The sequence below is a fragment of the Myotis brandtii genome, unplaced genomic scaffold (genome assembly GCF_000412655.1).
Source record: "Myotis brandtii unplaced genomic scaffold, ASM41265v1 scaffold343, whole genome shotgun sequence".
Taxonomy (NCBI): domain Eukaryota; kingdom Metazoa; phylum Chordata; class Mammalia; order Chiroptera; family Vespertilionidae; genus Myotis; species Myotis brandtii.
This window is the reverse complement of record NW_005363209.1, coordinates 2,197,912-2,220,875: the sequence shown is the minus strand read 5'-3', so window position 1 is coordinate 2,220,875 and position 22,964 is coordinate 2,197,912. Positions and strand designations below refer to the sequence as shown.

The window sequence follows — 22,964 nt, the reverse complement described above, 5'->3', positions numbered from 1 at the left end:
AGGGATATGTGCCTGTAGGGGAAGAAAAGGGAGAAGGAAGTGGCTCAAAGTAGTACTTTTAAACATTTGATTTTGAATCTTTTAGAGTCAAAATTTGTACAAGTGTTCTTACTGTGTTTGGAAGGAAGCCCCCTAGAAAAATTTGTTAATTAAGGGCTCAATCATCAAATCACAAATGTATTATATACAACACAACCCAATGGTTACCTTTATGTGGATACATTATTACAACGATTAGTTGAAATGTCTAAGTGTCCCTTCATTTAGCACCTTCAATTAGATAGTCCTTGATGAGGATTAGCATGTGACCAGGCTCCCCTATGAAGGCTTTTGACATCATTTTTTTGTATCCAAATTATGTTTACTGGGATGTTCCCCACTCATCTTGATTCGAGGTGCTTTTAGTGCTGCTTCCTTCTGAAGGATCATCCTCCTGTAAGCCTTGCTTTCCTCCTGGTGGCTGAAAAGAACAGTGGAGCAATCAACACACAACACTACCGTCTGCGCCTGGCTAAAGATGGTGGTGATTTTATAGCATCCTGGGCACTTCACCTCCATGAAGTAGGAATTGGGGCTCTGCACCAGGCACTTCTTCTTGTGTTTCCTCTTCTCCTCTTCTGGAGAGGGATGAGATCCTTAGCGAGAGGCAGGTTGTCGTGGGGAGGTCGTCACCGCTGGAAAAGCACTTTTGACATCTTTTAACATTTCTTTCAGGGACTGTAGGTTTCAAACCTGTGAATTTTACTAAATAATTCTAGTAGGTTCTCTTCCAGGATGTACAACAGCCATGAACATAAAATAGGATAGACCCTGCCATCCAGCTCTCATAGGTAAAGCATGAGCTAAGATACACACACACACATAATTCATTCAGGGCGAAAACATAGACCCTGCCATCCAGCTCTCATAGGTAAAGCATGAGATAAGATACACACACATAATTCATTCAGGGCGAAAACGCGTAGCTGCATGAAAAAGAAACATAATAGTTAGCATTTATTGCAGATTTACCATTGTAGAAACAGTGTTATGAGCCGTAGTCTACACTCTGACTGCCTACACAACATCCATTTCCTCTTTTATCTTTGTACAGAGCTCCAGTTAGATTGGAGACAGTAGTGCTTCTAGCCATAAAAAGTCAACTTCCTGCGTTCTTTTACAGCTATGGTAGTCACATGACCTAGACCTGGCAAATGAAATGTAAATGGGAGTCTATGTGGCAGTGGTTGTAGGAAACCTATTGTTTTCTGATAAGTAATGACAGACTTAGCTGGCACGAGGTTTTTGTTTTATTGCCTTCTCTTTTCTTTCTGATCTGAATGGAGATGCAATGTCTAGAGATATGGCAGCTATTTTGTTGCCATGAAACCATAGGCTAAGATTAGCCACATAGGAAAATACAAGGCGCTTGGTTTGTTTGCACGCCGGGCTGCCTAATCAAGTATTGTGGAAAAAATAAAACCCATATTTGTTTAAGCTGTTTTGTTGACACAGAGCCATACACAGCTGTAGTGATACAAAGCATTTTCTCAGTTCTTAAAACAATCTTTTGAGATAGGTATTGTTTTCATTGTACTGGGCACATAGAATTGAATCATTTTCCCAATTTCATTATGCCAGTAAGTATAGGAGCCAGGATTTAAAGTCAGGCAGAGTGACCTAGAGCCCATGGGCTTAGTTCAATGTCTGTGGTAGTTTGTAGCCCCAGGAGATTAATCCCAGCTGGAGGTTGCAGGGAGGGAAGACCTTGAAAAGCTTTGTATGGGAGGTGGACTTAGAGTTGAATCTTGAAGACTGGGTAGGGTTTTGACATATGGATATTGAAGAAGTTAGGATGAAGATTATCAAGGTGGAGAAAAAGGTATTGCCTGAGTGTGGACAGTGGACTATTGGCTTTAACAGAGGGACCTAAGGATGCAGAATTGTAATTAAGTTGTAAAAAGTGGGTTGGGGTCACATCATGAGAGTTTCTACTAGTAAATACAAGGACAGAAAGTTTGAACTACATTCAAATATTGGGACCTGATTTATGGAAAACTACTGAATTCTAACCAGTATTGCTTAAATCAAGCATTTCAACAGAAATATTTATGAACATTTCTCAAATGTTAGAAACATTTTAAAATAGATTTCATATGTTTTATTATCCTTACTTGATTAATTTTCTTTCCTAAAAATAAACTTAAGGTGTCAGTGGTAGAGGTGCTGTACATGAATAATTGATAAAATTCTTTTGCTTTAAACATAGGCGCCACCTTGTGGATAAAAATATCCTTAGTTTACACTTAGAATAGAAACAAAAATTACATTCATAGCAGTTTCTCATAGCTAGATCTTATGGTTCATGTTCTGTTTACAGAATTCTCTTGAAGAGCTTTATGCAAAGGGTTTTATGTGTCTTGAATATATGATCATTTAACATTTATTTATTCAGTTTTATTTAATTTACTTGATGGTTTATAAATTCAAAATTGTGATAATTTGACATTTTGCTTTACTATACAGAAAAAAAAAATCCCAAATAAACAAAATATTAAAAAGAGGGGAAATGTGCTCATTTATTCTCATAAATAATATTACGCCACCTTTAATTTGCAGTTGAAGAGTACTTACAGAAGTGCTTGTGTTCCTGTGTGCAGTTGTGTGTTTGGTAAAGACCTTAGCTGTCTAGCTTTAACATGTTCAATTCCTTCAGGCTACTCTATCCACAAACCCAGAAGTAATCAATTTAAAAGTTTCCTGAAGGGCCCTAGCCGGTTTGGCTCAGTGGATAAAGCATCAGCCTACGGACTGAAGGGTCCCGGGATCGATTCCGGACAAGGACACATGCCCGGGCTGGATCCCCTATAGGAGGCGTGCAGGAGGCAGCCAGTCAATGATGTTTCTATCTTTCCCTCTTCCTTCTTCTCTGAAATCAATAAAAATACATTACAAAAAATAAAAGTTTCCTAAAGCAAGAAATGAGGAAGATAGCTTTGAAGACATGAGATATAAAATTTTCTGAAGAAGCTGACTTACTGTTCATAAGGGAGGAGGAAAAGGTCACCCTACGACTTCTCATGATGATTCAAGAAAATCCCTACCAGCAACTAATTTAAGAAGCAACATAAAAGTGGGAGGGAAAATAAAGAGAAGGAAAAGAATAACAAGACCAATTTGAGAGGGTGGATGCTTAGTGATGTGGGAGGAGGAGCTGCAGAAGGAATGGCAGGGACACCATGGGGTCTGTGTACCACATCAGTCCTAGCGCTGCCCTCCCGGAGCCAGCCAGGTGAGGTCTGGGCATTGGTGGAGGTGGCCTATCCCATCATGCCTTGTGCAGAATGTCACCCGAGACCCCTCACTCCTCTTCCATTGTTTTGGGTCCCATGTCCTGCCTGAAGAACTGAAACCAGGAGCCCTAGACTCATTCTAGTTTGAAGGGTCTTCGTTAGAGTTTGCACAGTTTCAACTACTCACTAAGGACACATTCGGACTAAGTATTCAAGAGTGCCTCCTTCCAGCAGGGCAATGGGACCACTTCATGACTGAATTCTGATGTAATAATTCTCACTGGTAACTTTAGAGACCACCACCTTCTACTGCAATTGTCGCTTCTACCTCTATTGCTTTGTCACACCAGCCAGTGTCACCCTGACCACATCCACCGGCCAGGTCTTATCCCAAGTTGATCAAAAGGAGTGGAGTCTCAGCATTTGAGGTAGGGCTCAGCTGTGGACCTTTCCTCGGGTCACATGACCTAGCTTGCCATAAGCTGCAGGGGAGGTTCCACCATGAGATGGTCAGCTCCCCAGCTAGCACTGCCCAGTTCCTCTCTTCCAAGTTCAGCCCCTCTGCATTCTGCCAGCTGGAGGTCAGATAGGAGTGGGTGCCGGGAGATAATATTCCATGCAGATGGCCCTGTGAACAAGAGGTACTCATGAGCCACCTGAGATTGCATCACAACCTCTTTGTTTAACCTGGAGAAACCCCAGCCCCGTCTCCACTAGAGCAGGTGAGCATCATTGAGCAGAGGCAGTGCCCAGCCCAGTTAGGTGTCTGTAATGTTTTTCACCTTCCCCACTGCATCCTGGACCACGTGGCTTTTAGCATCTTATGTTTCTTGATCTCTGTTGTTATTCAGACATGTTTTGTCTGTTGTTGATGCCTCCCTCTGAGCTAAGCTCCTCCAGTTTGATGAGTGACAGGATGTGTCAAGATACTAAACATTAGCTTCCGCTCCTCCACTCTGCTCTGAACTCTCTGGGGACAACCTCCCTCCCTGTAGGTGGTCGGTCCTCAAGTGGCCTGTCCTCCCATCTGTCCTGCATTGAGTGCCAGACTAGATGCTGATGGACATTTGTTTCTGAAAGACCTCAATGTGACCCACATAGGCTTTGCAGGACTGGCTCAGCTGTCCTCCATACATGGGCATGTTTGAGACCCCTTCCTTCTGCAGGAGGCTCTTCCTCAGCCAATTATCCTAGGCAGGTGACAGACAAATTCACGATACTGTGAATTGTGAGGATATCGAACCTTTGTATTCCTGCCCAAACACAGATTCTCTGGGAAAACACATCAGAACAACCAGTCACCAAAGATCAACAAAGTTGAATTGAAAAGACTCCAGTGCAACTGGCGCTTGAAACGCTGGTTCTGTTTCCATCAGTGAGACCCAGCTTTCCTGGTAGGTTTTTTGTTTTTTTCAAAGTGGGTCCTTTAAAAGCACCTAGGGATTTTCTGTGATACAGTGTCTTTTAGAAAAACGTACGTTATAATGAGAGAGAGAAAAACAACAACTACAGAACAGTAAAACATAGACAAACACCATCCTGGCAGGGTTTTTCATGGGAGGGTTTCTCCAAGGGGGCCCGCTGGACACGTTGCACATGCTGTAGAATATTCCTCTTGTCTCTCTGTGATATCTGCCTTTGTGTTTGGCATTACCGAGCCTGGGAGGTTATCATGAATGCCAGTCGTGTGTAATAAGCGCAACTGACAGGATTTAAAGGCTAAGCCTAACCTTTCTAATCCATCTATTCCCCATTCTGTGCCTCAGGCCATGCCTCTTCTGCAAGAATATACTACATTCTTGCGCCTGTGATGGGAGCTGCAATAATTTCCTGACTGTCAGTCAAAGCCTCTCTCCTGGAGGAGTTGGGGAAATGCAGGCTTCTCCTTCTGACTAGAAGGAAAAGGAGCTATAAAGACTTTTCAGAATAAGATTATAGTCCTTTTCCCTCTTTTCTGTTAGGTTAAATTAATTAACAGAAAAGACTAATTAAAATTAGATTAAAAATTAATTCTGAATTTTATAATATACTTAGAAATTAATTTATCGATAACTTGTTATAAAATAAATTCACTGATATTAAGTGAGAGCTATGTGTTGGGCATTGTTCTAAGCACTGGGGATACAAAATAGATCAGGTCTCTGTTCTTCTGGATCTTCTATCCTTTGAGTGGAGAAACAAAAAAAAAGAATCAAATAGACAAATATGGACTAAATGGCAGGTGGTAAATGCTGTGAAAAAGATAAAGCAGAATAAGGAGATAGGGAATGAGGGCTGGAGAGTGGGGTTCTGTGTCACCTAGAATGCTCAGATAGGGCCTCTCAGGGAAGATGATATTTGAGCAGAGGTGTGAAGGACATGAGCAAGTGAGCCACGCTGATATATTGAGGAAGAGTGATTGGCAAAGAAAGCACTAGGGTCCTCAGTGTATTCAAAGAGGCTGATATATTGAGGAAGAGTGATTGGCAAAGAAAGCAGCTAGTTGTAAACACTAGGGTCCTCAGTGTATTCAAAGAACTTTTTATGTTACAGTGAAGAATTTGGATTTTTTTCAATGACGTAAAAAGTCATTGGTGAGTTTTGAATAAAGGAGTGACATAATTTTATTTATGTTTTTAAAGAATCAACTTGACTGATATTAGTAAAAACAGCATGAGGGGGCAAAGGAGAAAACAGTTCAATCGTTAGGAGGTTATTATATTTCATCTAGGAAGGCAGTGGATTGGACTAGGCAGCGGTTGCCAACCTTTCGGACCTCACAGACCACCAGTGATCCGCGGACCACCAGTTGGCGACCGCTGGACCAGAGTGATATCGATGGAAGTAGTATTGAGTGGTGATTGGATTCTGGAACTATTTTGAAGGTAGAGTCAACAGGAGTGGCTGATGGATCAGATGTGAGATATGAGGAAAACAAGAAGAGTCCAGAATGATTTTGGGGTTTTAGCCTAAATCACTGAGAGCAGCTGTTTGCTGCGATGGTAGAATTGAGATAGGAGCAGGTTTGATGGTTGGTGGAGAGGATCAGAGTTCAGAATGGGGCATGTTTAGTTTGAGCTGCCTGTTAGACATTCATGTGGTGATACATCATAAGCATAATAGTCTGGAGTTCAAGGGTGAGGTCGGGGCTGAAAAAACAAACCTGAGTGTAATGAGCATAAATAGTTTTAAAGCCATGGGGTTGCATGAATCATCCACAGAGTAAGTGGAGAGAGGAAAGGAGAGATCTGGGAATGGAGCTCTGGGCATCTCCAAAGCTTACAGATTGGGAAGGAGATGGAGAGGGGTGGTTAGTGAAGTACAAGAAACCAACAAACCGAGCACTGTGCCAGAAGCAAGGGAAGGAATCATTCCAGAAGGAGAGCAGTCAACTTTGCTAACTGCTGTTGGCTTGAATAAGATTAATTATTGAGAAATGACTATTGGATTTGGAGGTCACTGGTGACCTTAATCAAGAGCACTTTTAGAGGAACAATGTGAATAAAACTCAACAGGGGTGGGTTCATGAGAGAATGTCGTAGAGCACATAGTAGTATTAGACAACTTTCCTGAGGAAATTTGTTGTGATTGGCATATTTGTATGCTGATACAGATATGAGTAGGTAGCTGGAAGGTTTGATGGTGAGAGCCTTTGGAAGATCATGAGGTTTGAGTAAGAAGAGGATGGAGGAGAGAGGTACATGTGAGAAGAAGCAGAATGGGACTGAATGGACCACATCAGTGTTTCTCATGCTGCCCTGGGCATCAGAACCACCAGGGGCCTTGTTAAAGCACCAGTTCCTGGACCTCCCCCTGAAAGTTTCTGATGCCATTAGGTCTGGGGAGGCGCCCAAGAATTTGCAATTTTTATAAGCTCCCAGGTGATACTGATGCTGCTGGTCCAGGGCCTCCACTTTGGGAACCACTGGGCTTGGGAAATGGGAAATGAGTTAAGATATTGGGAGCAGCACTAGGCCTTCTTGGGTCTAGCAGTCATCCATGTAAAGTGAATCTAGCCAACGTGGTTGTGTGCTTTTCTCTAGCCCTGTTCAGTAGCTCAGGAGTGGCAGCAGTAGGCACAAAGTTGGAATTAACCAGAAAAAATGAAGAGTTGATATCACCAGTATATTTAAGAAGTTTTACCTCTCTGTGATGTCTTTGTTATAAAGATGCTATTTCTTCATCTTTCATTTGAAATAGAAAATATTAGAGAATCGGAGATTGAGAAAAATGAAAGTTTATGGTTGAAATTTACTGTTGCTGGACTTAGAAGTAAAAGGAAATAATATCACCTCTGGTCTCATATTGCAAGTAGAAATAAAAGCCCTTATCCCTAAAATATCTATTAATCATACTGCTACGAAATTCTGAAACATACTTTGAAAAACTAAAATTTGTTTGTTTTAAAATATTATGAGATTACATGCATCACAAGTGAATTTTAAGACTATTATATTATTCTTTGCAAATGGTTATATACTCCTACAAAAACAAGTTGTTAGGTGCAGAGCCTTACACACATGAAATGAGTATAGGAAACGAGAAGTCTGCTGTTAGAGTGAGGGCCACAGCTTGTTAATCAGAATGTGGGAAAGAACTTACTTCCATAATTCAGACAGAGCATGTGAAGTGGCAATTTAAATATAGCAATCTATTTTCCATGTTAAGCTAGTATTAATTTTTAAGTAACTGGTACTTTTCTTTTTATTAAATAACAGGTTTTGCTGGAGCCGGGTGTGATCCAGGATGTGTTAGCCGCTGGCAGCCACCTGCAGCTGTTGGAGCTCCTCAGTTTATGTTCCCACTATCTCATCCAGGTATGTGAGCTAGCATCCTGCCAACATGCCCTTCACATTCCTTCCCTCTGTCGTTATAGGTGGTACCCCACCAACTGACAGGTAAAATGGAATGGGGGAGGGATGTGGTCTCTGCTGCTAGAATTTCTCCAGGACACAAGCTGAGAGCTCCTAGGAGCCAGCTGCAGCTCTCATGTCCTAGCTCATGGCCTCCACTCTCCCTGCCCACCCCAGATCCCCACCACCCTTGGGCAGTAGCGTAACTCACCAACCACGCACAGGGTTCACTGCCAGGGCCGGAGAGATGATTCGGGAACAGATCATGATTTGAAGCAGTGCTGTCTGGTTTCCACATGGAATAACCACAAATGCACAATAAGTTGGATAGTCCTTTAAGAATTCAGTAACAGAAGCTAATATATCACAAAGTCATAGGTGTATGTTTAATTAGCACATGAACTTCCTAGGCAATAAATGCTGGAAAAATGAGTGATCTGTGCATTCTTCCCTTGATTTGCTGGGGTGGTCAGGAAGGCTCTGTGAGGGGCAGGGAGAAAAAAGCCTACTGTGAGTTCACACCAGTGTTTCACCTTCAGTCCTCAGCAACTTTAGACATTTTGTTTTATTTCTTTTTTTAAAAAATACCTCTATTGATTTCAGAGAGGAAGGGAGAGGGAGAAAGAGATAGAAACATCAGTGATACAAAAGAATAGATTGGCTGCCTCCTGCATGCTCCCTACTGGGGACTGAGCCCAAAACCCACACATGTGCACTGACCAGGAATCAACTGCGATCTCCTGGTTCATAGGTCAATGCTCAACCACTGAGCCATGCTAGCCAGGCTCTTTGCACATTTTTATAGGCGAAAAATCAGAGATTCAAAATGCACCCAGCTTGTCCAAGGTGACATGGCTGATGAGTGGTAGGCCTTTCTGATTCGAAAGACCATTATTTCTTCTTGGATGAAAACCCTTTGGCTCAGGAGGAAGATAGGGGACTTCTTGGGCAGATAGTGTAAGATATTTTACAGAGAGTTCAGTAATAATTCCCTGTATTGGGATCCTTCCATTTCCCCAACTTGTATGAATTTTGCTGACATTTACTACAGCATTATGAAGACAGTGAAAATAAAATTTAAAAAATGATAAATCCACACAATTTAATTCTGCTATCCTTGTGAATATGACATGAGATTAGTAAATAGAAAAATTTTATTTGTTTCCTGCTCAGTTATTTTATTTCCCTCCTAATTTTTTTCTCTAATTCTAAATATGGCCTTGATTATTGACTTCTGTTACTCACTAGGCAGTTTCCAAATCTCTTTCTGCTACATCATCTTATTTCATGTTCCCAGCAACCTTGGGAGGTAGGAACCAGTGCTTCCTATGGTGATGGTGTGAGGGATGTCAGCTGTGTTCAACTAAGGAACAATTCAAATACAGTATATGAAAGTTTTATCATCTCAGCTCATTTAATCTAATAGTAAATGTTTAACTATTTTTTATCTTATTTTTTTTCTTTTCCCCTCAATATTAGGTGATATGGGAGAGCTATTTTTAATCCCTTTCTGCAAGTAGCAAATGGGAATAATGTAGAAAGGTTACTTGACTTCAAAAGTGTGGGTTAGACTTGTGAAATTGAAATTACTTTTATATGCTATTTCTACATCAAATATTGTAACTCAAACTTTCAACAGCATCACCTGATTCACTTTTTTAATGACAGGTATAATCAATGATATATGTAGACAAAAGTTTGGTTATTGCTGCTTATCATGATGCATGTTAAAATAGTGTGTTTATACAGTTGTGTGTGCACCTATATATTAGTTTTCTATAAATGAGAATTCCAGACAAACATTAGAAGATCATGAATATTTTCCCCTACCCCATCAGATGAATTTGTTGAAATATCAAATGACTGTGGGCTTTGGAATTTAATTCTTGCAGTTTATTATTTTGCTGAGGAAAACGTGTAGCTTGCATACAGATATATTTTGTGGACACATCATTTATTATTAGCTTGCTTTAACAGTGGTTGAAATTTTCACTTTCTTTTCACCAATATGCTTTCATCTCATTCTCTTGTGTACTTTACTTTTCCGTTTTATCTGTGACCATTGCAAGATGTCCAATGTGTGGAAGGAAACTTTGACTATAAGAGAACTGAAACCATGTGTATGTAGAAACCTTCATTATGCTAGTCTTTTAAAATAAATGCTCTCCCTCTCCTTGGGGATTATAAAATGACCAGACTGGGTCAGTCTGCTTTTATATTTTGACACAATCTTATAACAATACTTATTTACATTTTTTGTATTATTGCTCAACTGAGTTTTGATTTCATATAGAACCATTTTATTGAGTATAAAAATGTTTTATTAACATGAAAAATCTTCAGTGCTTAAAACATACTTAGAAATTATGCTCCATCAATTAAGGGTAATCTCCGTCCTTGTTTAGTACTTTGTTCAACTAGGAGTCTGTGAAGCCATTCTCCTCACTAAAATGTCTGGTGTTGTCTTGTTGTTTTCAAATTACCATCATTTCTTTGGTTTTATTCCAGAGGTGTGAAGGGTAGACCCCTCTCCTATACTCCCTGTTGTCCTCCAGGGCTCATTAAAAAGCATGTCCAAGGAGAGCCCCTTGGTTGATACTCTATGAATCACGCCCACCCCAAGCCTCCCTGAGCCTCCTAACCACCAGCTATTGCTTTGGCCTGAAGCTCTTCTGCATATGCATGGATGCTGCTCTCCCCCCACCACCCAGCATAGGGAAGGGCACCTCAAGGGCACTATGTGGGCCCCTTTGTCTTGTGTCTCCTATGGGAGACTGCTGAGGGCAGGGACCCCGAATATCCCTCTGTGTCAGTAAGGACAGGCATTGAATTCGCCTCCCAGGCTTATGAGTCCTTCACCTGATTAGTTTTTAGTTCCCAGGCTCTCTCCCAGGGCCAGTCACTGAGAACACACAGGTTGTCAGTGCATGTTTGTAGAATAAACAGGCAGATGAGCAATGAAAATGATGCTAACTGATAGGGGTGGGGTTGGGGTGGACAGGGGCTACAATATGAAAATGATGCTAACTGATAGGGGTGGGGTTGGGGTGGACAGAGGCTACAATAGCCCATCATCCCAAGGTAAGGTATTTGCAAACAACTCCTCAAGTTTGTATCCTTTCTCACCCTCTTTGCAGTGAAATTTCATAGGACTGTCCTATGGAGACTGTCCTGTTAGTATACTAATAAGCATGACCTGTCAGGCTTTTATCTGCTATCTGTGATCCAGTCCCAAATAAAATGTGAATATTCCCTTCCCTTTTCCTCCTTCTACTCCTCTTCCTTGTCCACTATGATCTTTTTTAAAAGTCCATCAAAAGATGCACCAATTCATTAAACAGCAATCATTGTCTTTAAAATGGGTCCAGTAAAATGCATGGAATGCCTTGCTTTTCAGAGTACATGTGTTCATACATGCCACTCACTGTTTTAAATCTCATAAAGGAATCTCTGCACATGAAGTGGTTTCAGTGTGTCTACTGGTTTACTGAATCCCTCAGATAAACATTACAAACCTTTTGAATCCAGATTGTTTCCCAAACTCTGATTTTTTCTAGCCTTTTTTTAAAATTGAACATCTCCACCTAAATATCACACAGGATTCAAAATTAACATGAGAAAACCAGCCCTTTTCTCTATTGATGGTCCCATGGATCCATTAGTTGTCTAGAAATTTGGACATAGTGTTAGTTTCCTCACCACCATATCCAATCAGCCACCAAGATGGGTTGATTCTGCCTCCCAAATATCTCTCAGACCTGATCCTTTTCTCCATTACTAATGTCTTTAGACTTTCACCATTGCTGGTTATAGGTTATGATGAGTTCATGACCTCCTCTAGGGATCTGCTTGTTTCTAGCCTCTGTCCATGCCAAACCACATTCCCCAGAGCCATCGTTATCTTTGCCAGGGAAGGGAACCAACATTTTGGGAGCGCTGTTTATACTGTGTTTTGCACAAGGATTCCCATTTCTCCTCTGCAAAGTAATCCCTTAAGGCGGGTCAGTGTTGTTTTCTTTTTGCAGATGAAGAAACTGAAATTCAGAACTAGGATGTTGATCCAGTCTGAAAACCTCCACTTGCTCCCCTGACCACCATTCAAACTCATCATTTCATCTACAAAAGTCTTTAGCCTCGTCTCCAAGTCTAGGCCTGTTTCTCGCTTGCCCTAGTATCTTCCCTAGCCTGTTGTGTCCTGGACCCTAAGGCCTTCCATTCATGTTGATACCTGCCAATAGGGGAGGTGGCAAGGTAGGGAAGATCCTCGGTGACAGGCAGAGCCTTCAGTCATCTCCTTTCGATGGTATCAAGGGGCAGGAGTAGGGAAAACACACACACACACACACACACCCTCCCCTCGGTGACACACACTGTGCTAAGATCAGGGGTACTGACCACTGGACTTGGTGTTGTAGCCCCTGAAAGTGATGCATTAGGAGAAACGTGATTTGCTGAAAATGTCTTCTTTTGTAGTTAGCTTTATAAAGAAAATTTGTACATTTTGTATCACCTCCCTCAAATAGCAAATAGCATATTGTATTGTTTGATTATCAAGTGTTCTTTGTGTTCACCAAGTATCAGCCTTTATTATGATATGCAACTTAAATATATTGATAAGGAAGGACCCATCAAGTAGACTTTCCAAATAAGATTGCCAAAGTGATGAAGAAACTCCTTTTGATGGGAATATACTTTTAATATCTATTCCTAGGCAGCAGGTGGCAGTGTGAATCCACCAGATTTCAGTAGTTAATTTAAAGCAAAAATCAGAAAAAATGAAAAGAAAAATTATTTATTTTGCTACATATTAGTCTTCTGACCTAATCAGTAAAAAAGTCATTATTCACATCACACTGGGCAATATGCATTGTAATTTTTAACAAATAATAGGAAACTGTTAATGTGTCCACAGGAAATACAGTTTTGTCTTGGGCTTCTGTGGTCATTTATCACTGCACTTTGTGAAATCACTCATTTGTTCTAATTTGAATGTAAATGACTCTAAGGTTTTACAAATAAGGTGACAGACTCACATAAATGTAATTGCAGGGTTCATCTCCCTCTCTTTATATATCACTCATTAGGTTATGAATTAAATACATCGTATTAAACCAGGGGCATGTCCAATGATGATATTGTAATGGCAAATTACTCCATGCTATTAGAGGTGTATTTTTTATTCATGGACATTAATTTGTCATTAAGCGGCATTAGTTTAGCACTTTTATGGGAAAGACGTGACCTGAAAGAGAGGTGATGCTGGGATGTGAGAGGAAAGGGATCCAGTGCTCCAGGTAGAGCATTTATCACCGAAAGGAAAACAGAGAAGGTTTGTTTCATTTCCCCCCACTTGTGTTGTTCTCTGCTTTTATAAGCATTAAAGATCATTCCCCCAGATTGAAGGTGTTGTTCTGTTTACAGTGTGCACGTTTGGACATCAAGTAAAGCAAAGCCAAAATTCTTACTATTCGTCATCCAGAAGCCAAGAACTCGAAAGGAGCAGGAGGGAGGACAACTCCCTGCCTGAGTCTCTCTCCTCTGTGACTGATCGTATTAGTCATCCCTTGTCTTCATTTAGTCTTACACTAAATAGGCAACTGTGAGAATTCATTTTCTCTTTTCAGTGTACAAGGTTTGTGTGTGTGTGTGTGTGTGTGTGGGTGTGTGTGTGTGTGTGTGTGTGTGTTTAATTTATTGATGAGAGAGAGAGAGAGAACACCAATTTGTGTTACACTTCTTTATGCACTCATTGATTGATTTTTATATGTGTCCTGACCGGGGATTGAACCCGCAACCTTGACATAGGGGACGATGCTCTAACTAACTGAGCTACCCTGCCAGGGCCGATATAAAGATTTTAAGAATGTTATTCTCTCATGTGCGTAGGAAGAATTTTGGGCATATTGTTCTTCTCTTGCATAAATGGCAATTTTACTGATCTTTTACTAAGAATATATTTTCCCCTCTTTGAACTTTGAGAAGCACTGAATCCTTGAAATAGCTTCAAAGAAGCTTCAAGTGTCTGAGTGCTGCTTTTGCATCAATTTCCTCATGGGTTTAACATGGTTGGAAAATGTCTTACAGATCCCAGTTATATTGCTGGGTTCTTGAAGGCAGGATCATGCTTTACACCTCCTTATCTCTTCTTTCCTTTGCATGTTTGAACTCAGTATGTGTTGGTCAGCTCAGGCTGCCACAGCCAAATACTACAGACAGGGTGAACAACAGAAATTTGTTTATTAAACACCTAGACAGTTTTGGAGGTGGAATGTCCAAAATTAGGGTGCTAGCATGGTTGGGTTCTGGTGAGAGCTCTCTTCTTGGCTTGATTCTTGCTATGTTCTCACATGGTAGAGAGACAGCAAGCTCTTTGGTGTAACTTATCTCATCCTGAGGGCCCTGCCCTCATGACCTCATCTAAGCCTAATTATCTGCCAAAGATCGCATTTCCAAATACTGTTACATAATGGGTTAGGACTTTAACATTATGAATTTTGGGGGACACAGTACAGGCCATTGCAGTATGTATCAAGAGAATTAATAGTATATCCATTCAGTAAAACATCGAAATTTTACAATATGAGAGGACAATTTACAGGGTGGAGCAAAAGTAGTTTACAGTTGTTCATATGGAAAATAATACAATCCTATATAATAAAGAGCTAATATGCAAATGGTTGTCACGCCCTCACTCCATCACGCCTAATGGCTCAGATAGTCAACACTGGGGAGAGAGAAATGGGGACCAGCCAGGCACAAATGAGCTTGCAAGAGGGGAATGGGAACCAGCCAGGCACAAATGAGCTCCTGAGAGAGGAATGGGGACCAGCCAGGCTCCGCTCGGGAGAGGGACAAGCCGCTCGCCCCATGGTCCCAGGCACCAGTGGCTACGCCTGCATCTGCAGCCCGGGAGAGGGACAAGCCACACACCCTGCAGTCCTGGGTGCCAGCGCCTGTGGCTGCAGCCCAGGCGAAGCTGCCCGCCCACAGTCCCCTGCAGCTGCAGCCAGCCCCGCTGAAGCCAGCCCAGGTCCTGCATGCCTGTGGCCGGCCAGAGGGAGGGAAGCCCGGATCCCAGGTGCCTGTGACCAGCCAGAAGAGGGAATCCTGGGTCCCGGGTGTGGGGCGAGGCAGAGGAAGTTAGGGGCGATCAGGCCAGCAGGGGAGCAGTTAGGGACAATCAGGCTGGTAGGGGAGGTGTTAGGGGCAATTAGGCAGGCAGGCAGAGGGGTTAGGGGCGATCAGGCAGGCAGGCAGGCGAGCGGTTAGAAGCCAGCGGTCTCTTGCAAGAGGCAGTTGGACATCCCCCGAGGGTTTCTGGATTGGAGAGGGTGCAGGCTGGGCTGAGGGACCCCCCCCTCCCCCCGCACGAATTTCGTGCACCGGGCCTCTAGTAATTAATAAATAAGTAATACAAGAATAAACTCTGTTTTGCATACTCACAATTGTAAACCTACTTTTGCCCCACCCTGTGTTAATAAGTCAGTCTTCCATTAGCTTTACCCATCAAATTCATTTTTTTATGATCATTTTAACAAATATTTATTGACTTGTATATATGATAGGCACTGTGCTACCTTTTTGGAATACAAAGATGGATAAGACATTTCCTGGCCTTGAACATTTTAAATTTTAGGGCCTCAGGAAGAGGGAGAAAAATATGTAGGCAGATTTAAATTTTAGGGCAGAGAGAGAAAAATATGTAGGCAGATAATTTTAATAAAGTGTACTAATGATTATGACAAAGGGATATACTGTGATGTGGGAGAACCCAACTTAGTCTGAGTATGTGTACATTTGGGGAGGTCCAACTCAGAAAAGATTTCCTGGGGTCTGTACCTGAGCTGAACTTTGAACCTTATACTGGTCCCTGATTCAGAGCATGTACACATCCAGAAGCCACTACCCCAGCCCTGTAGGATATTCCCACATTCCTAGTGCCATACTGAGTAGGGAAAAGGCCATTCTACCATTATAACAGGCCTCCAGCTCAGGGTAATGGAGAACATGGTAATACCAGGGAACTTCACAGACAGGAGCCAAATGCCACACGTTAATTTCTGTAAGATTCGTTTGTTGCTCAGAAGCAATCTACCTGTTGATGAAAAAAGATATTTTATAATTCCACGCATGGTGAGTTTGGCAAAATCATTGTGGGCAGGGATACCAAACCTCTAACGTGTCTGTTCAGAGAGAAGATGTTTCACCTTTCCCCTGATGGAAATGCGTTCGGCCTGCCATCAGAGGGCAGCTGGTTGCCCTGGGATCTGGTGCCACTGAGGACTCAGTGTTGATCTCTGCTGTTGGCAGTTTAGGCATCTACTCATGGCTGTAGCCACATCAGCCTTAGTGAGTGGAAGTCCTTGTTGCTGACCCTACACCTAACCTCTTTCTGTTCAAGAGTCCATTTGGCAAGGCCAGGGGGCAAGGCCATGGTGGCCGGGGAAGAGGCTGTCTGACACATCACAAGGCTGATTTCCTAGTTCCTATCTGATGAACTTGCCCTTTGGAAAGCATTCCCATGGAACACAAATATAGTCACACTCTGTGTCCATTGGAGAGGTCTATCCATATGTTTCTTCCCAAGACTTTCTTGTTACCAATTTTCCAGTTGTACTCCCTCCGGCTCTTTGACTGATAGCTAAACTGATAGCCAGGACTCAAGGTATCTCTGGCCATATTTCCTTCTGGGAAAAATGAACAACCAGATGCTTTGCTTCAAATTCTACCTGCTGGGAGGACTACCCTTGACCACTACCCTTCAGAGCCTTCCTGTGTGGGGCTATAGTGCTCCACATGCCCGTTTGGGGTGGTACCAGCACCTTGTGCACACCCATCTGTACACCAGGCGTGAGCTTTTCCTTCCTAAGTCAGCAGGAGACTCTTCCTGAGGCCACAAGGGAAGGAGGAGAGAGGATGCTGTGTAGCGGAGTAGGAGCTATGGGAATCTAAGCCACTTAACTCATGTCATTTGTGCTTTTAGAATAATCTAGCATTTGTCACTTCAGCTTGATGGTGGAGAGCTGCTATGCAGGCCCAATTTTATGACTCTGTGGACCAAACAACATCTAGTTCATGATGAAGAAGAAGAAAAGGAAAGAGGGGGAATGGGGCAAAGTTAGAATTCAGAAGTTTGAAGTTTTTTAAAAATGTTTCTTAATCAGATATTTGAAGATTCTATTGGTAAATTAAAACCAGCAGATGCTCATAAAATAAGCAGAAAATCATGTTTCTTGCCTTTGACTCCTATAGATTTTTACCTCCAAAACTTTGAACCTTATCTATTCCTTCCATTCCAATATTTTTTTTTTACTTTTACTACGAATACTGTAATTTTAAAAAAAGGTATTTCTATATCCATCTTTAAATCCTATACACAAACTTCAGATGGAGAATCTATCTAAAATACATATTTCACCATGACATTTCCCCATATTAAATACTTTAATGGCTCCCAATGGATTCATTCAGCAAATATTCATGCTGAGTGTATGCTGCATGCCAGGTGCTGTGCTAGGCAGTGGGATGCAGTGATAAACAAGACAACTGAGGTCCCTGCTCTTGTGGAACTTATAATTGAGTAGAAGGTGGGCTGCAGCTCACCCCCAGAAATAAATGAACAGATCACAATGCCCAGGGCCCGTTCCAGACCAATGAACTAGCCCCATCAACTGGGAGGAGAAAAACGTTGTACTTCCTGATTCCACTTTGTTCAACATCTGATCAATGGGCTCAGTGGAGAATTAAAGAATACCCACAAGTCTGTGAGTGATACAGAGCTAGGAGAAATGCTCAGGCCCTCGTCTGGGGTACTCATATCTAACCTTGGGTGCACATTACATACACCTGGGGAGCTTTAAAGGTGCCCTAACCAAGCAAGTCAAAGTCTTAGGGGAGAGAGGCCCTGACATCTGCATCCCAACAATCCCTTTATATTCTTTCCCACCAATTTAAAACAAACAAACAAAAAATTGTTCAGTCATTTCTCCTGTCCCCCACCCCACTTATATATTACAACTTCTTTATCCATCTGTACATGAATCGACACTAAGCTTGTTTCCATATCTTGGCTATTGTAAATAATGCTGCAATGAACATGCAAGTACATATATCTTTTTGAGTTAATGTTTTCATTTTCTTCAGATAAATACCCAGAAGTGGAGTTGTTGGAACATGTGGTAGTTCTATTTTTAACTTTTGAAGAACCTCTATACTGTTTTTCATAGTAGTTACACCAATTTACATTCCCACCAACAGTGCACAGTTCTTTTTTTTTTTTTTAATTGGAAACACTTTCTATGGAGATTGCATTTGGCACTGAGGATCTTGTGTATTTTCCAGTGTTATACTAGATTATCATTTTTAAAAATTTATTTTTATTTATTTCAGAGAGGAAGGGAGAGGGAGAGAGAGATAAAAACATTAGTGATGAGAGAGAATCATTCATCGGCTGCTGCTGCACACCTCCCACTGGGGATCGAGCCTGCAACCCAAGCACGTGCCCTAACCAGGAATCAAACCTTGACCTCCTGGTTCATAGGTCGATGCTCAACCACTGAGTCACACCAGCTGGGCTAAATTATCATTTTTAACTAGGTAGTACTACAATGACTTAGAGGAAGTTATCTCTCCCAAACTATTATTATAATTTTAATTTTAAAATTAACAGTATTTCTGAAATACATAATATGCAGTGGGTATTTCGAATGGAATAATTTATCCTCAAGATTGAGAAATTATAACTTGTGCTCATTTTTCTTCAACACTGTTTTTTTTCACATTAGATAAGACAAATAATTGTTCCAACATATATATTTAATATGCCTCTCATCTGAAATAGAATGCTGTTTCATAGTTCACTAGAGCTGATCCTCACATTTGGAGAAAGTTACAGTACAAAGTTTGGGAAATATATTACAAATTATTTAGTCTTTTGAAAATTGTATTTAATCAGTGAAAATGATTAGAAATGTTTGGAATGTATCAGCCCTACTAAATCATAGCCAACTGCTAATTATTTGTTCTAATCAAGACTGTTTGCTATCTGGCATGTGTAATCCAGAATATCTTATTTGCCAAATATCATTAATATTAATATTTGCCTGGAAAATATATCATAAAATCCTTTAGTAGCCATTTTAAGATCCCAATTAATTTTTTCATATGCCATTATGTTGGCTCTTATTCCCTAAGCCCACACCAAGGATGTCAGTAAGTGACAGCCCAGAGGCATGCTGCCTGGCCAGGGAAGTCATTCGGGCATTTTAATTGGTTATGTGGATAATCTAGGGTGGACTGTGTTTTTCTTTTAAGAGAGATTATCTTTTTAAAATTTTTTTCTTTATTGATTAAGGTATTACATATGTGTCCTTCCCCCCTTCTTATAACTTCTTTTTTTAAATTTCTTTATTGATTAAGTTATTACATATATGTCCTTTCCCCACATTACCCTCGTATTCCCCCCCTCACTCATGCCCTCACCCCCTGTTGTCTATGTCCATTGGTTAGGCCTATATGCATGAATATAAGTCCTTTGGTTGATCTCTCCCCCTTACCCCCACCCTCCTCTACCTTCCCTCTGAGGTTTGACGGTCTGATCTGATCGATGCTTAAGAGATATTATCTTGAAGGAGTTTTTAAATATTAGTCATTTCTATTCTAAGCTGGCTGGGAAATTTTAAAATTACTCTCAGAATATTTTTCTCAAAAATAAAATGTTTCTAAGGTTTATTAATGCTAGAGTTCAGAATCAATAAGCAAAGCAAACAGATATCAAGCTCACTTAATTCCATTATTAAAACTTGGAAATTAAGGTCATTGTAAGACGGTTTGTTTCATTTGAGATATTTATCTCCCCACCCACCCTCTACCCACAAACATTTCTACCCATAGTTAAATGTCTGCCGTTTTCTCAAAGGCTAAACCAACTTTATGCTCCTTACTCCATCGGGCACCTTCTGTATGTCCTATGGTTTCAGTGTCCCCTCCCTCCACTGGCACCTTTTCTTCAGTTTATAAATAGGAGCAACAAGATGAGAGAAACTTTTCTTATTATTTCATTACTGCAACCCTCTCCTTCCATTCACTACCAACCTGTGATCAGTGTGTGCACTTCCTTACCTTCTATTCACTCTTCAATTCTATTTAACTCAGTTCTCTGCTTTCATTACTCCTGAAAAGCCATTCTAACAAAGGTCACCGTGCCTTCTAAATGTCAAACACAGTGGGCCTTTTATGGCATCTGAATGTGACCACTCCACTGCATGTTGACACTGGTAGCTCCACTCTTTCCTACCCCTCTCTTTCCTCAAGACTCTCCTGTTCTCCTCCTACTTCTTTTTAGTTCCTTTATTAGCTTGTCCTACTTCTTTTTAGTTCCTTTATTAGCTCCTCTTTCATCAGCTCCTTGCACATCCCTGTGGTCATGGTGGCTGTATACAGGTTCTCTTCTCACTCTCTTTTATCCACATGTGGAGAGTTACTTATCCCAGTCCCCTCTCCTGAGCTCCAGACCTCTACAACCAGCCAACATTTCCACTTGACATTTCACACACACTTCAAATCCATCTCTAATCCTCCTTATTTTTGTTAAGGAACCATCTTTATAGTAACCCAAACCAGTGTAACGTTGGCATATTTCACACTGCTCTGTGATCCCACTAAATTTTGTTGGTTGAGGCTCCTAAGTAGCTCTCAAATATGCCTCTTTCTCTTAATTGTCACTGACATCATTCAGGTATAGGTTCTTCTTCCTGAGCTATTCCTGCAATAGCTCAGCCGTGCTCCTGCCTGTTGTCAATTACTTCCTGGACTAGAGAAACTTCCTGCTAACCAATGAGCCTGCGTTCACTCTTGCCCTACTACAGTACCCTCTCAAAAATGTTTTTTGATTGATTTTTTAAAGTTTTTTTTTAATCCATGAAAAATTCTGTTCATTGATTTTTTAAAAATAACAAACTGGTCATGTCATGCTCTTGCTTTAAGTCATTGATTTGTCCAGTGGCTCACCATTACCTTCAGGATAGGGGTTATCCCTCTTAATTTGGCACACAGGTCTCATCTTTATTATGAAACTTCCTAGCTCTTTAGCCTTTTTAAAAAACAGTTTACTACCCACATGCTGTGCCACAGTGATTGTGAGCTTCATGGATTTCCCTGTACCGAAACTTCTTTGTATGAAGCCTCCTTCTTCGTGGGTTAGTCTTCCCTCGCTTTGTCATCTGATGACTTCCTATTTGACCCTCAGGTACTTTGCTCATCTCCCTTTGCAGAGTTGCCTGGTCAGTCCACCTCAATGGAGTTAAATTTCCCTCCTTTTCATTAATGATGGGCAGTCTTCTGGGGTGCTCATCACACCACATTGTTTGTATTGATATACTTATCTGTCTCTCCCTGATATAAGGTCATGTCCCGGAGTTATGTGATCTTGGGTGAGTTACTTAATCTTTTTGCCCCCACTCCTCATCTGTAAAATTCAGATATGGTATCCAATATACAATCTACCTCTTAGTGGTATTGGAGGAGTCAATGAGATAGTGTGGTGTACATGTAAAGTATCTTACAGCTTGGTATCCTACATGAAGGAGGTGCCCTGAGCCATAGAATGGAATGCTTCATCTGTGAATTCCCCTGTTAATTCTGGTTATCTTCCTACCCACTCCCCTTGCCCCCGTTTTCTCTCATTTCTGGAACGTCAGCAATTTTATTACCTGCTTTCAATAAAAAACATGATAAGTCTGTTCCTGAAAATTTTGGAAGCAATCACCATTCTGTAAAAGGTGTATTTTCTCTCGGCCACTTCTCTTTGATTTTTGTAGGAGTGCATATATTATTTCAAAAAGAGTCACAAATAAATGAACCATCACTTTCTCCCCTGCCTCTGAAATATGAAAACATCCTGATAAAATTATATTTTAATAAATAGTAAAATCAATGCTTTTAAAAGCAACACATTACATGGTATTGATGCTTTATAAATAGGAAGTTTTGCTTTATTATTTCCCCTGCCCTTCCTACAAATAAAACATGTTGCCCCATCCTCATACAGAATCCAAGAAACTGGAAAAATCTTTCCTTTCTAGCTCTAGTGCATAGTCGTTGCTTAGAAACCCATGTTGCTTGGGTTCCTTCTACATGTGCCAGGAGAGCTTCCTCCGATAGGAACACTGTGTGATATGGTCGAATGGTGTCCTAAGCTCCTTGATCAGAGGAAATAAAGCAGTGCTTTTGTTTATATGAATAAACATATATTATTTCTTACGAGGAGACTGCCATTGCATGCACACCTCCCACCAGCCGTCTTTCTTTCCCAGACTTCTCTTCCACCCGCTCTCTCACTCTCTATCTACAAATATCCTTTAGAGCTGGCTGCAGACCTTTTCCCTGCTACACAATGAGGGGCATGTGCTCAGCCCCTGGAAAATGACTGCTTGTCTCTGTGTCATTAATTCAGCTCAAGGTACCCTGGCCTCTGCTCCCTACATTCAGTGTAATGTTTGCCACTGCAGAGGGTAGGAGGAGGGGCTGGTGTCAAACAATTAGTCTTGCTACAAAAATATGTTTCTGTAGGTTAGAACCATTCCTCCTACATTCAGTGTAATGTTTGCCACTGCAGAGGGTAGGAGGAGGGGCTGGTGTCAAACAATTAGTCTTGCTACAAAAATATGTTTCTGTAGGTTAGAACCATTCCTTTCTATATATATATATATATCTACACTAATAAAAGAGAAACATGGTAATTAGCGTACGACCGCTACCCTTTTCATTGGCTAATCAGTGAGTATATGCAAATTAACTGTCAGCCAAGATGGCGGCCGGCAGCCAGGCACTGAAGCGAGCAGGGAGGCTTGCTTGCTGCAGA

The 22,964-nt window shown here is 41.2% G+C and overlaps 1 protein-coding gene across 2 annotated transcripts in view; it reads left to right on the top strand.

Moving 5' to 3' along the window:
- Positions 1-22,964, top strand: part of KLHL32 (kelch-like family member 32) — a 203,056-nt gene that overhangs the window by 101,055 nt on the left and 79,037 nt on the right. For both annotated transcript variants that reach the window (XM_005871470.2, XM_005871469.2), the window contains exon 5: positions 7,970-8,068. In XM_005871470.2, coding sequence (XP_005871532.1) covers positions 7,970-8,068 — 99 coding nt within the window. The remainder of the gene's footprint in view (positions 1-7,969; positions 8,069-22,964) is intronic.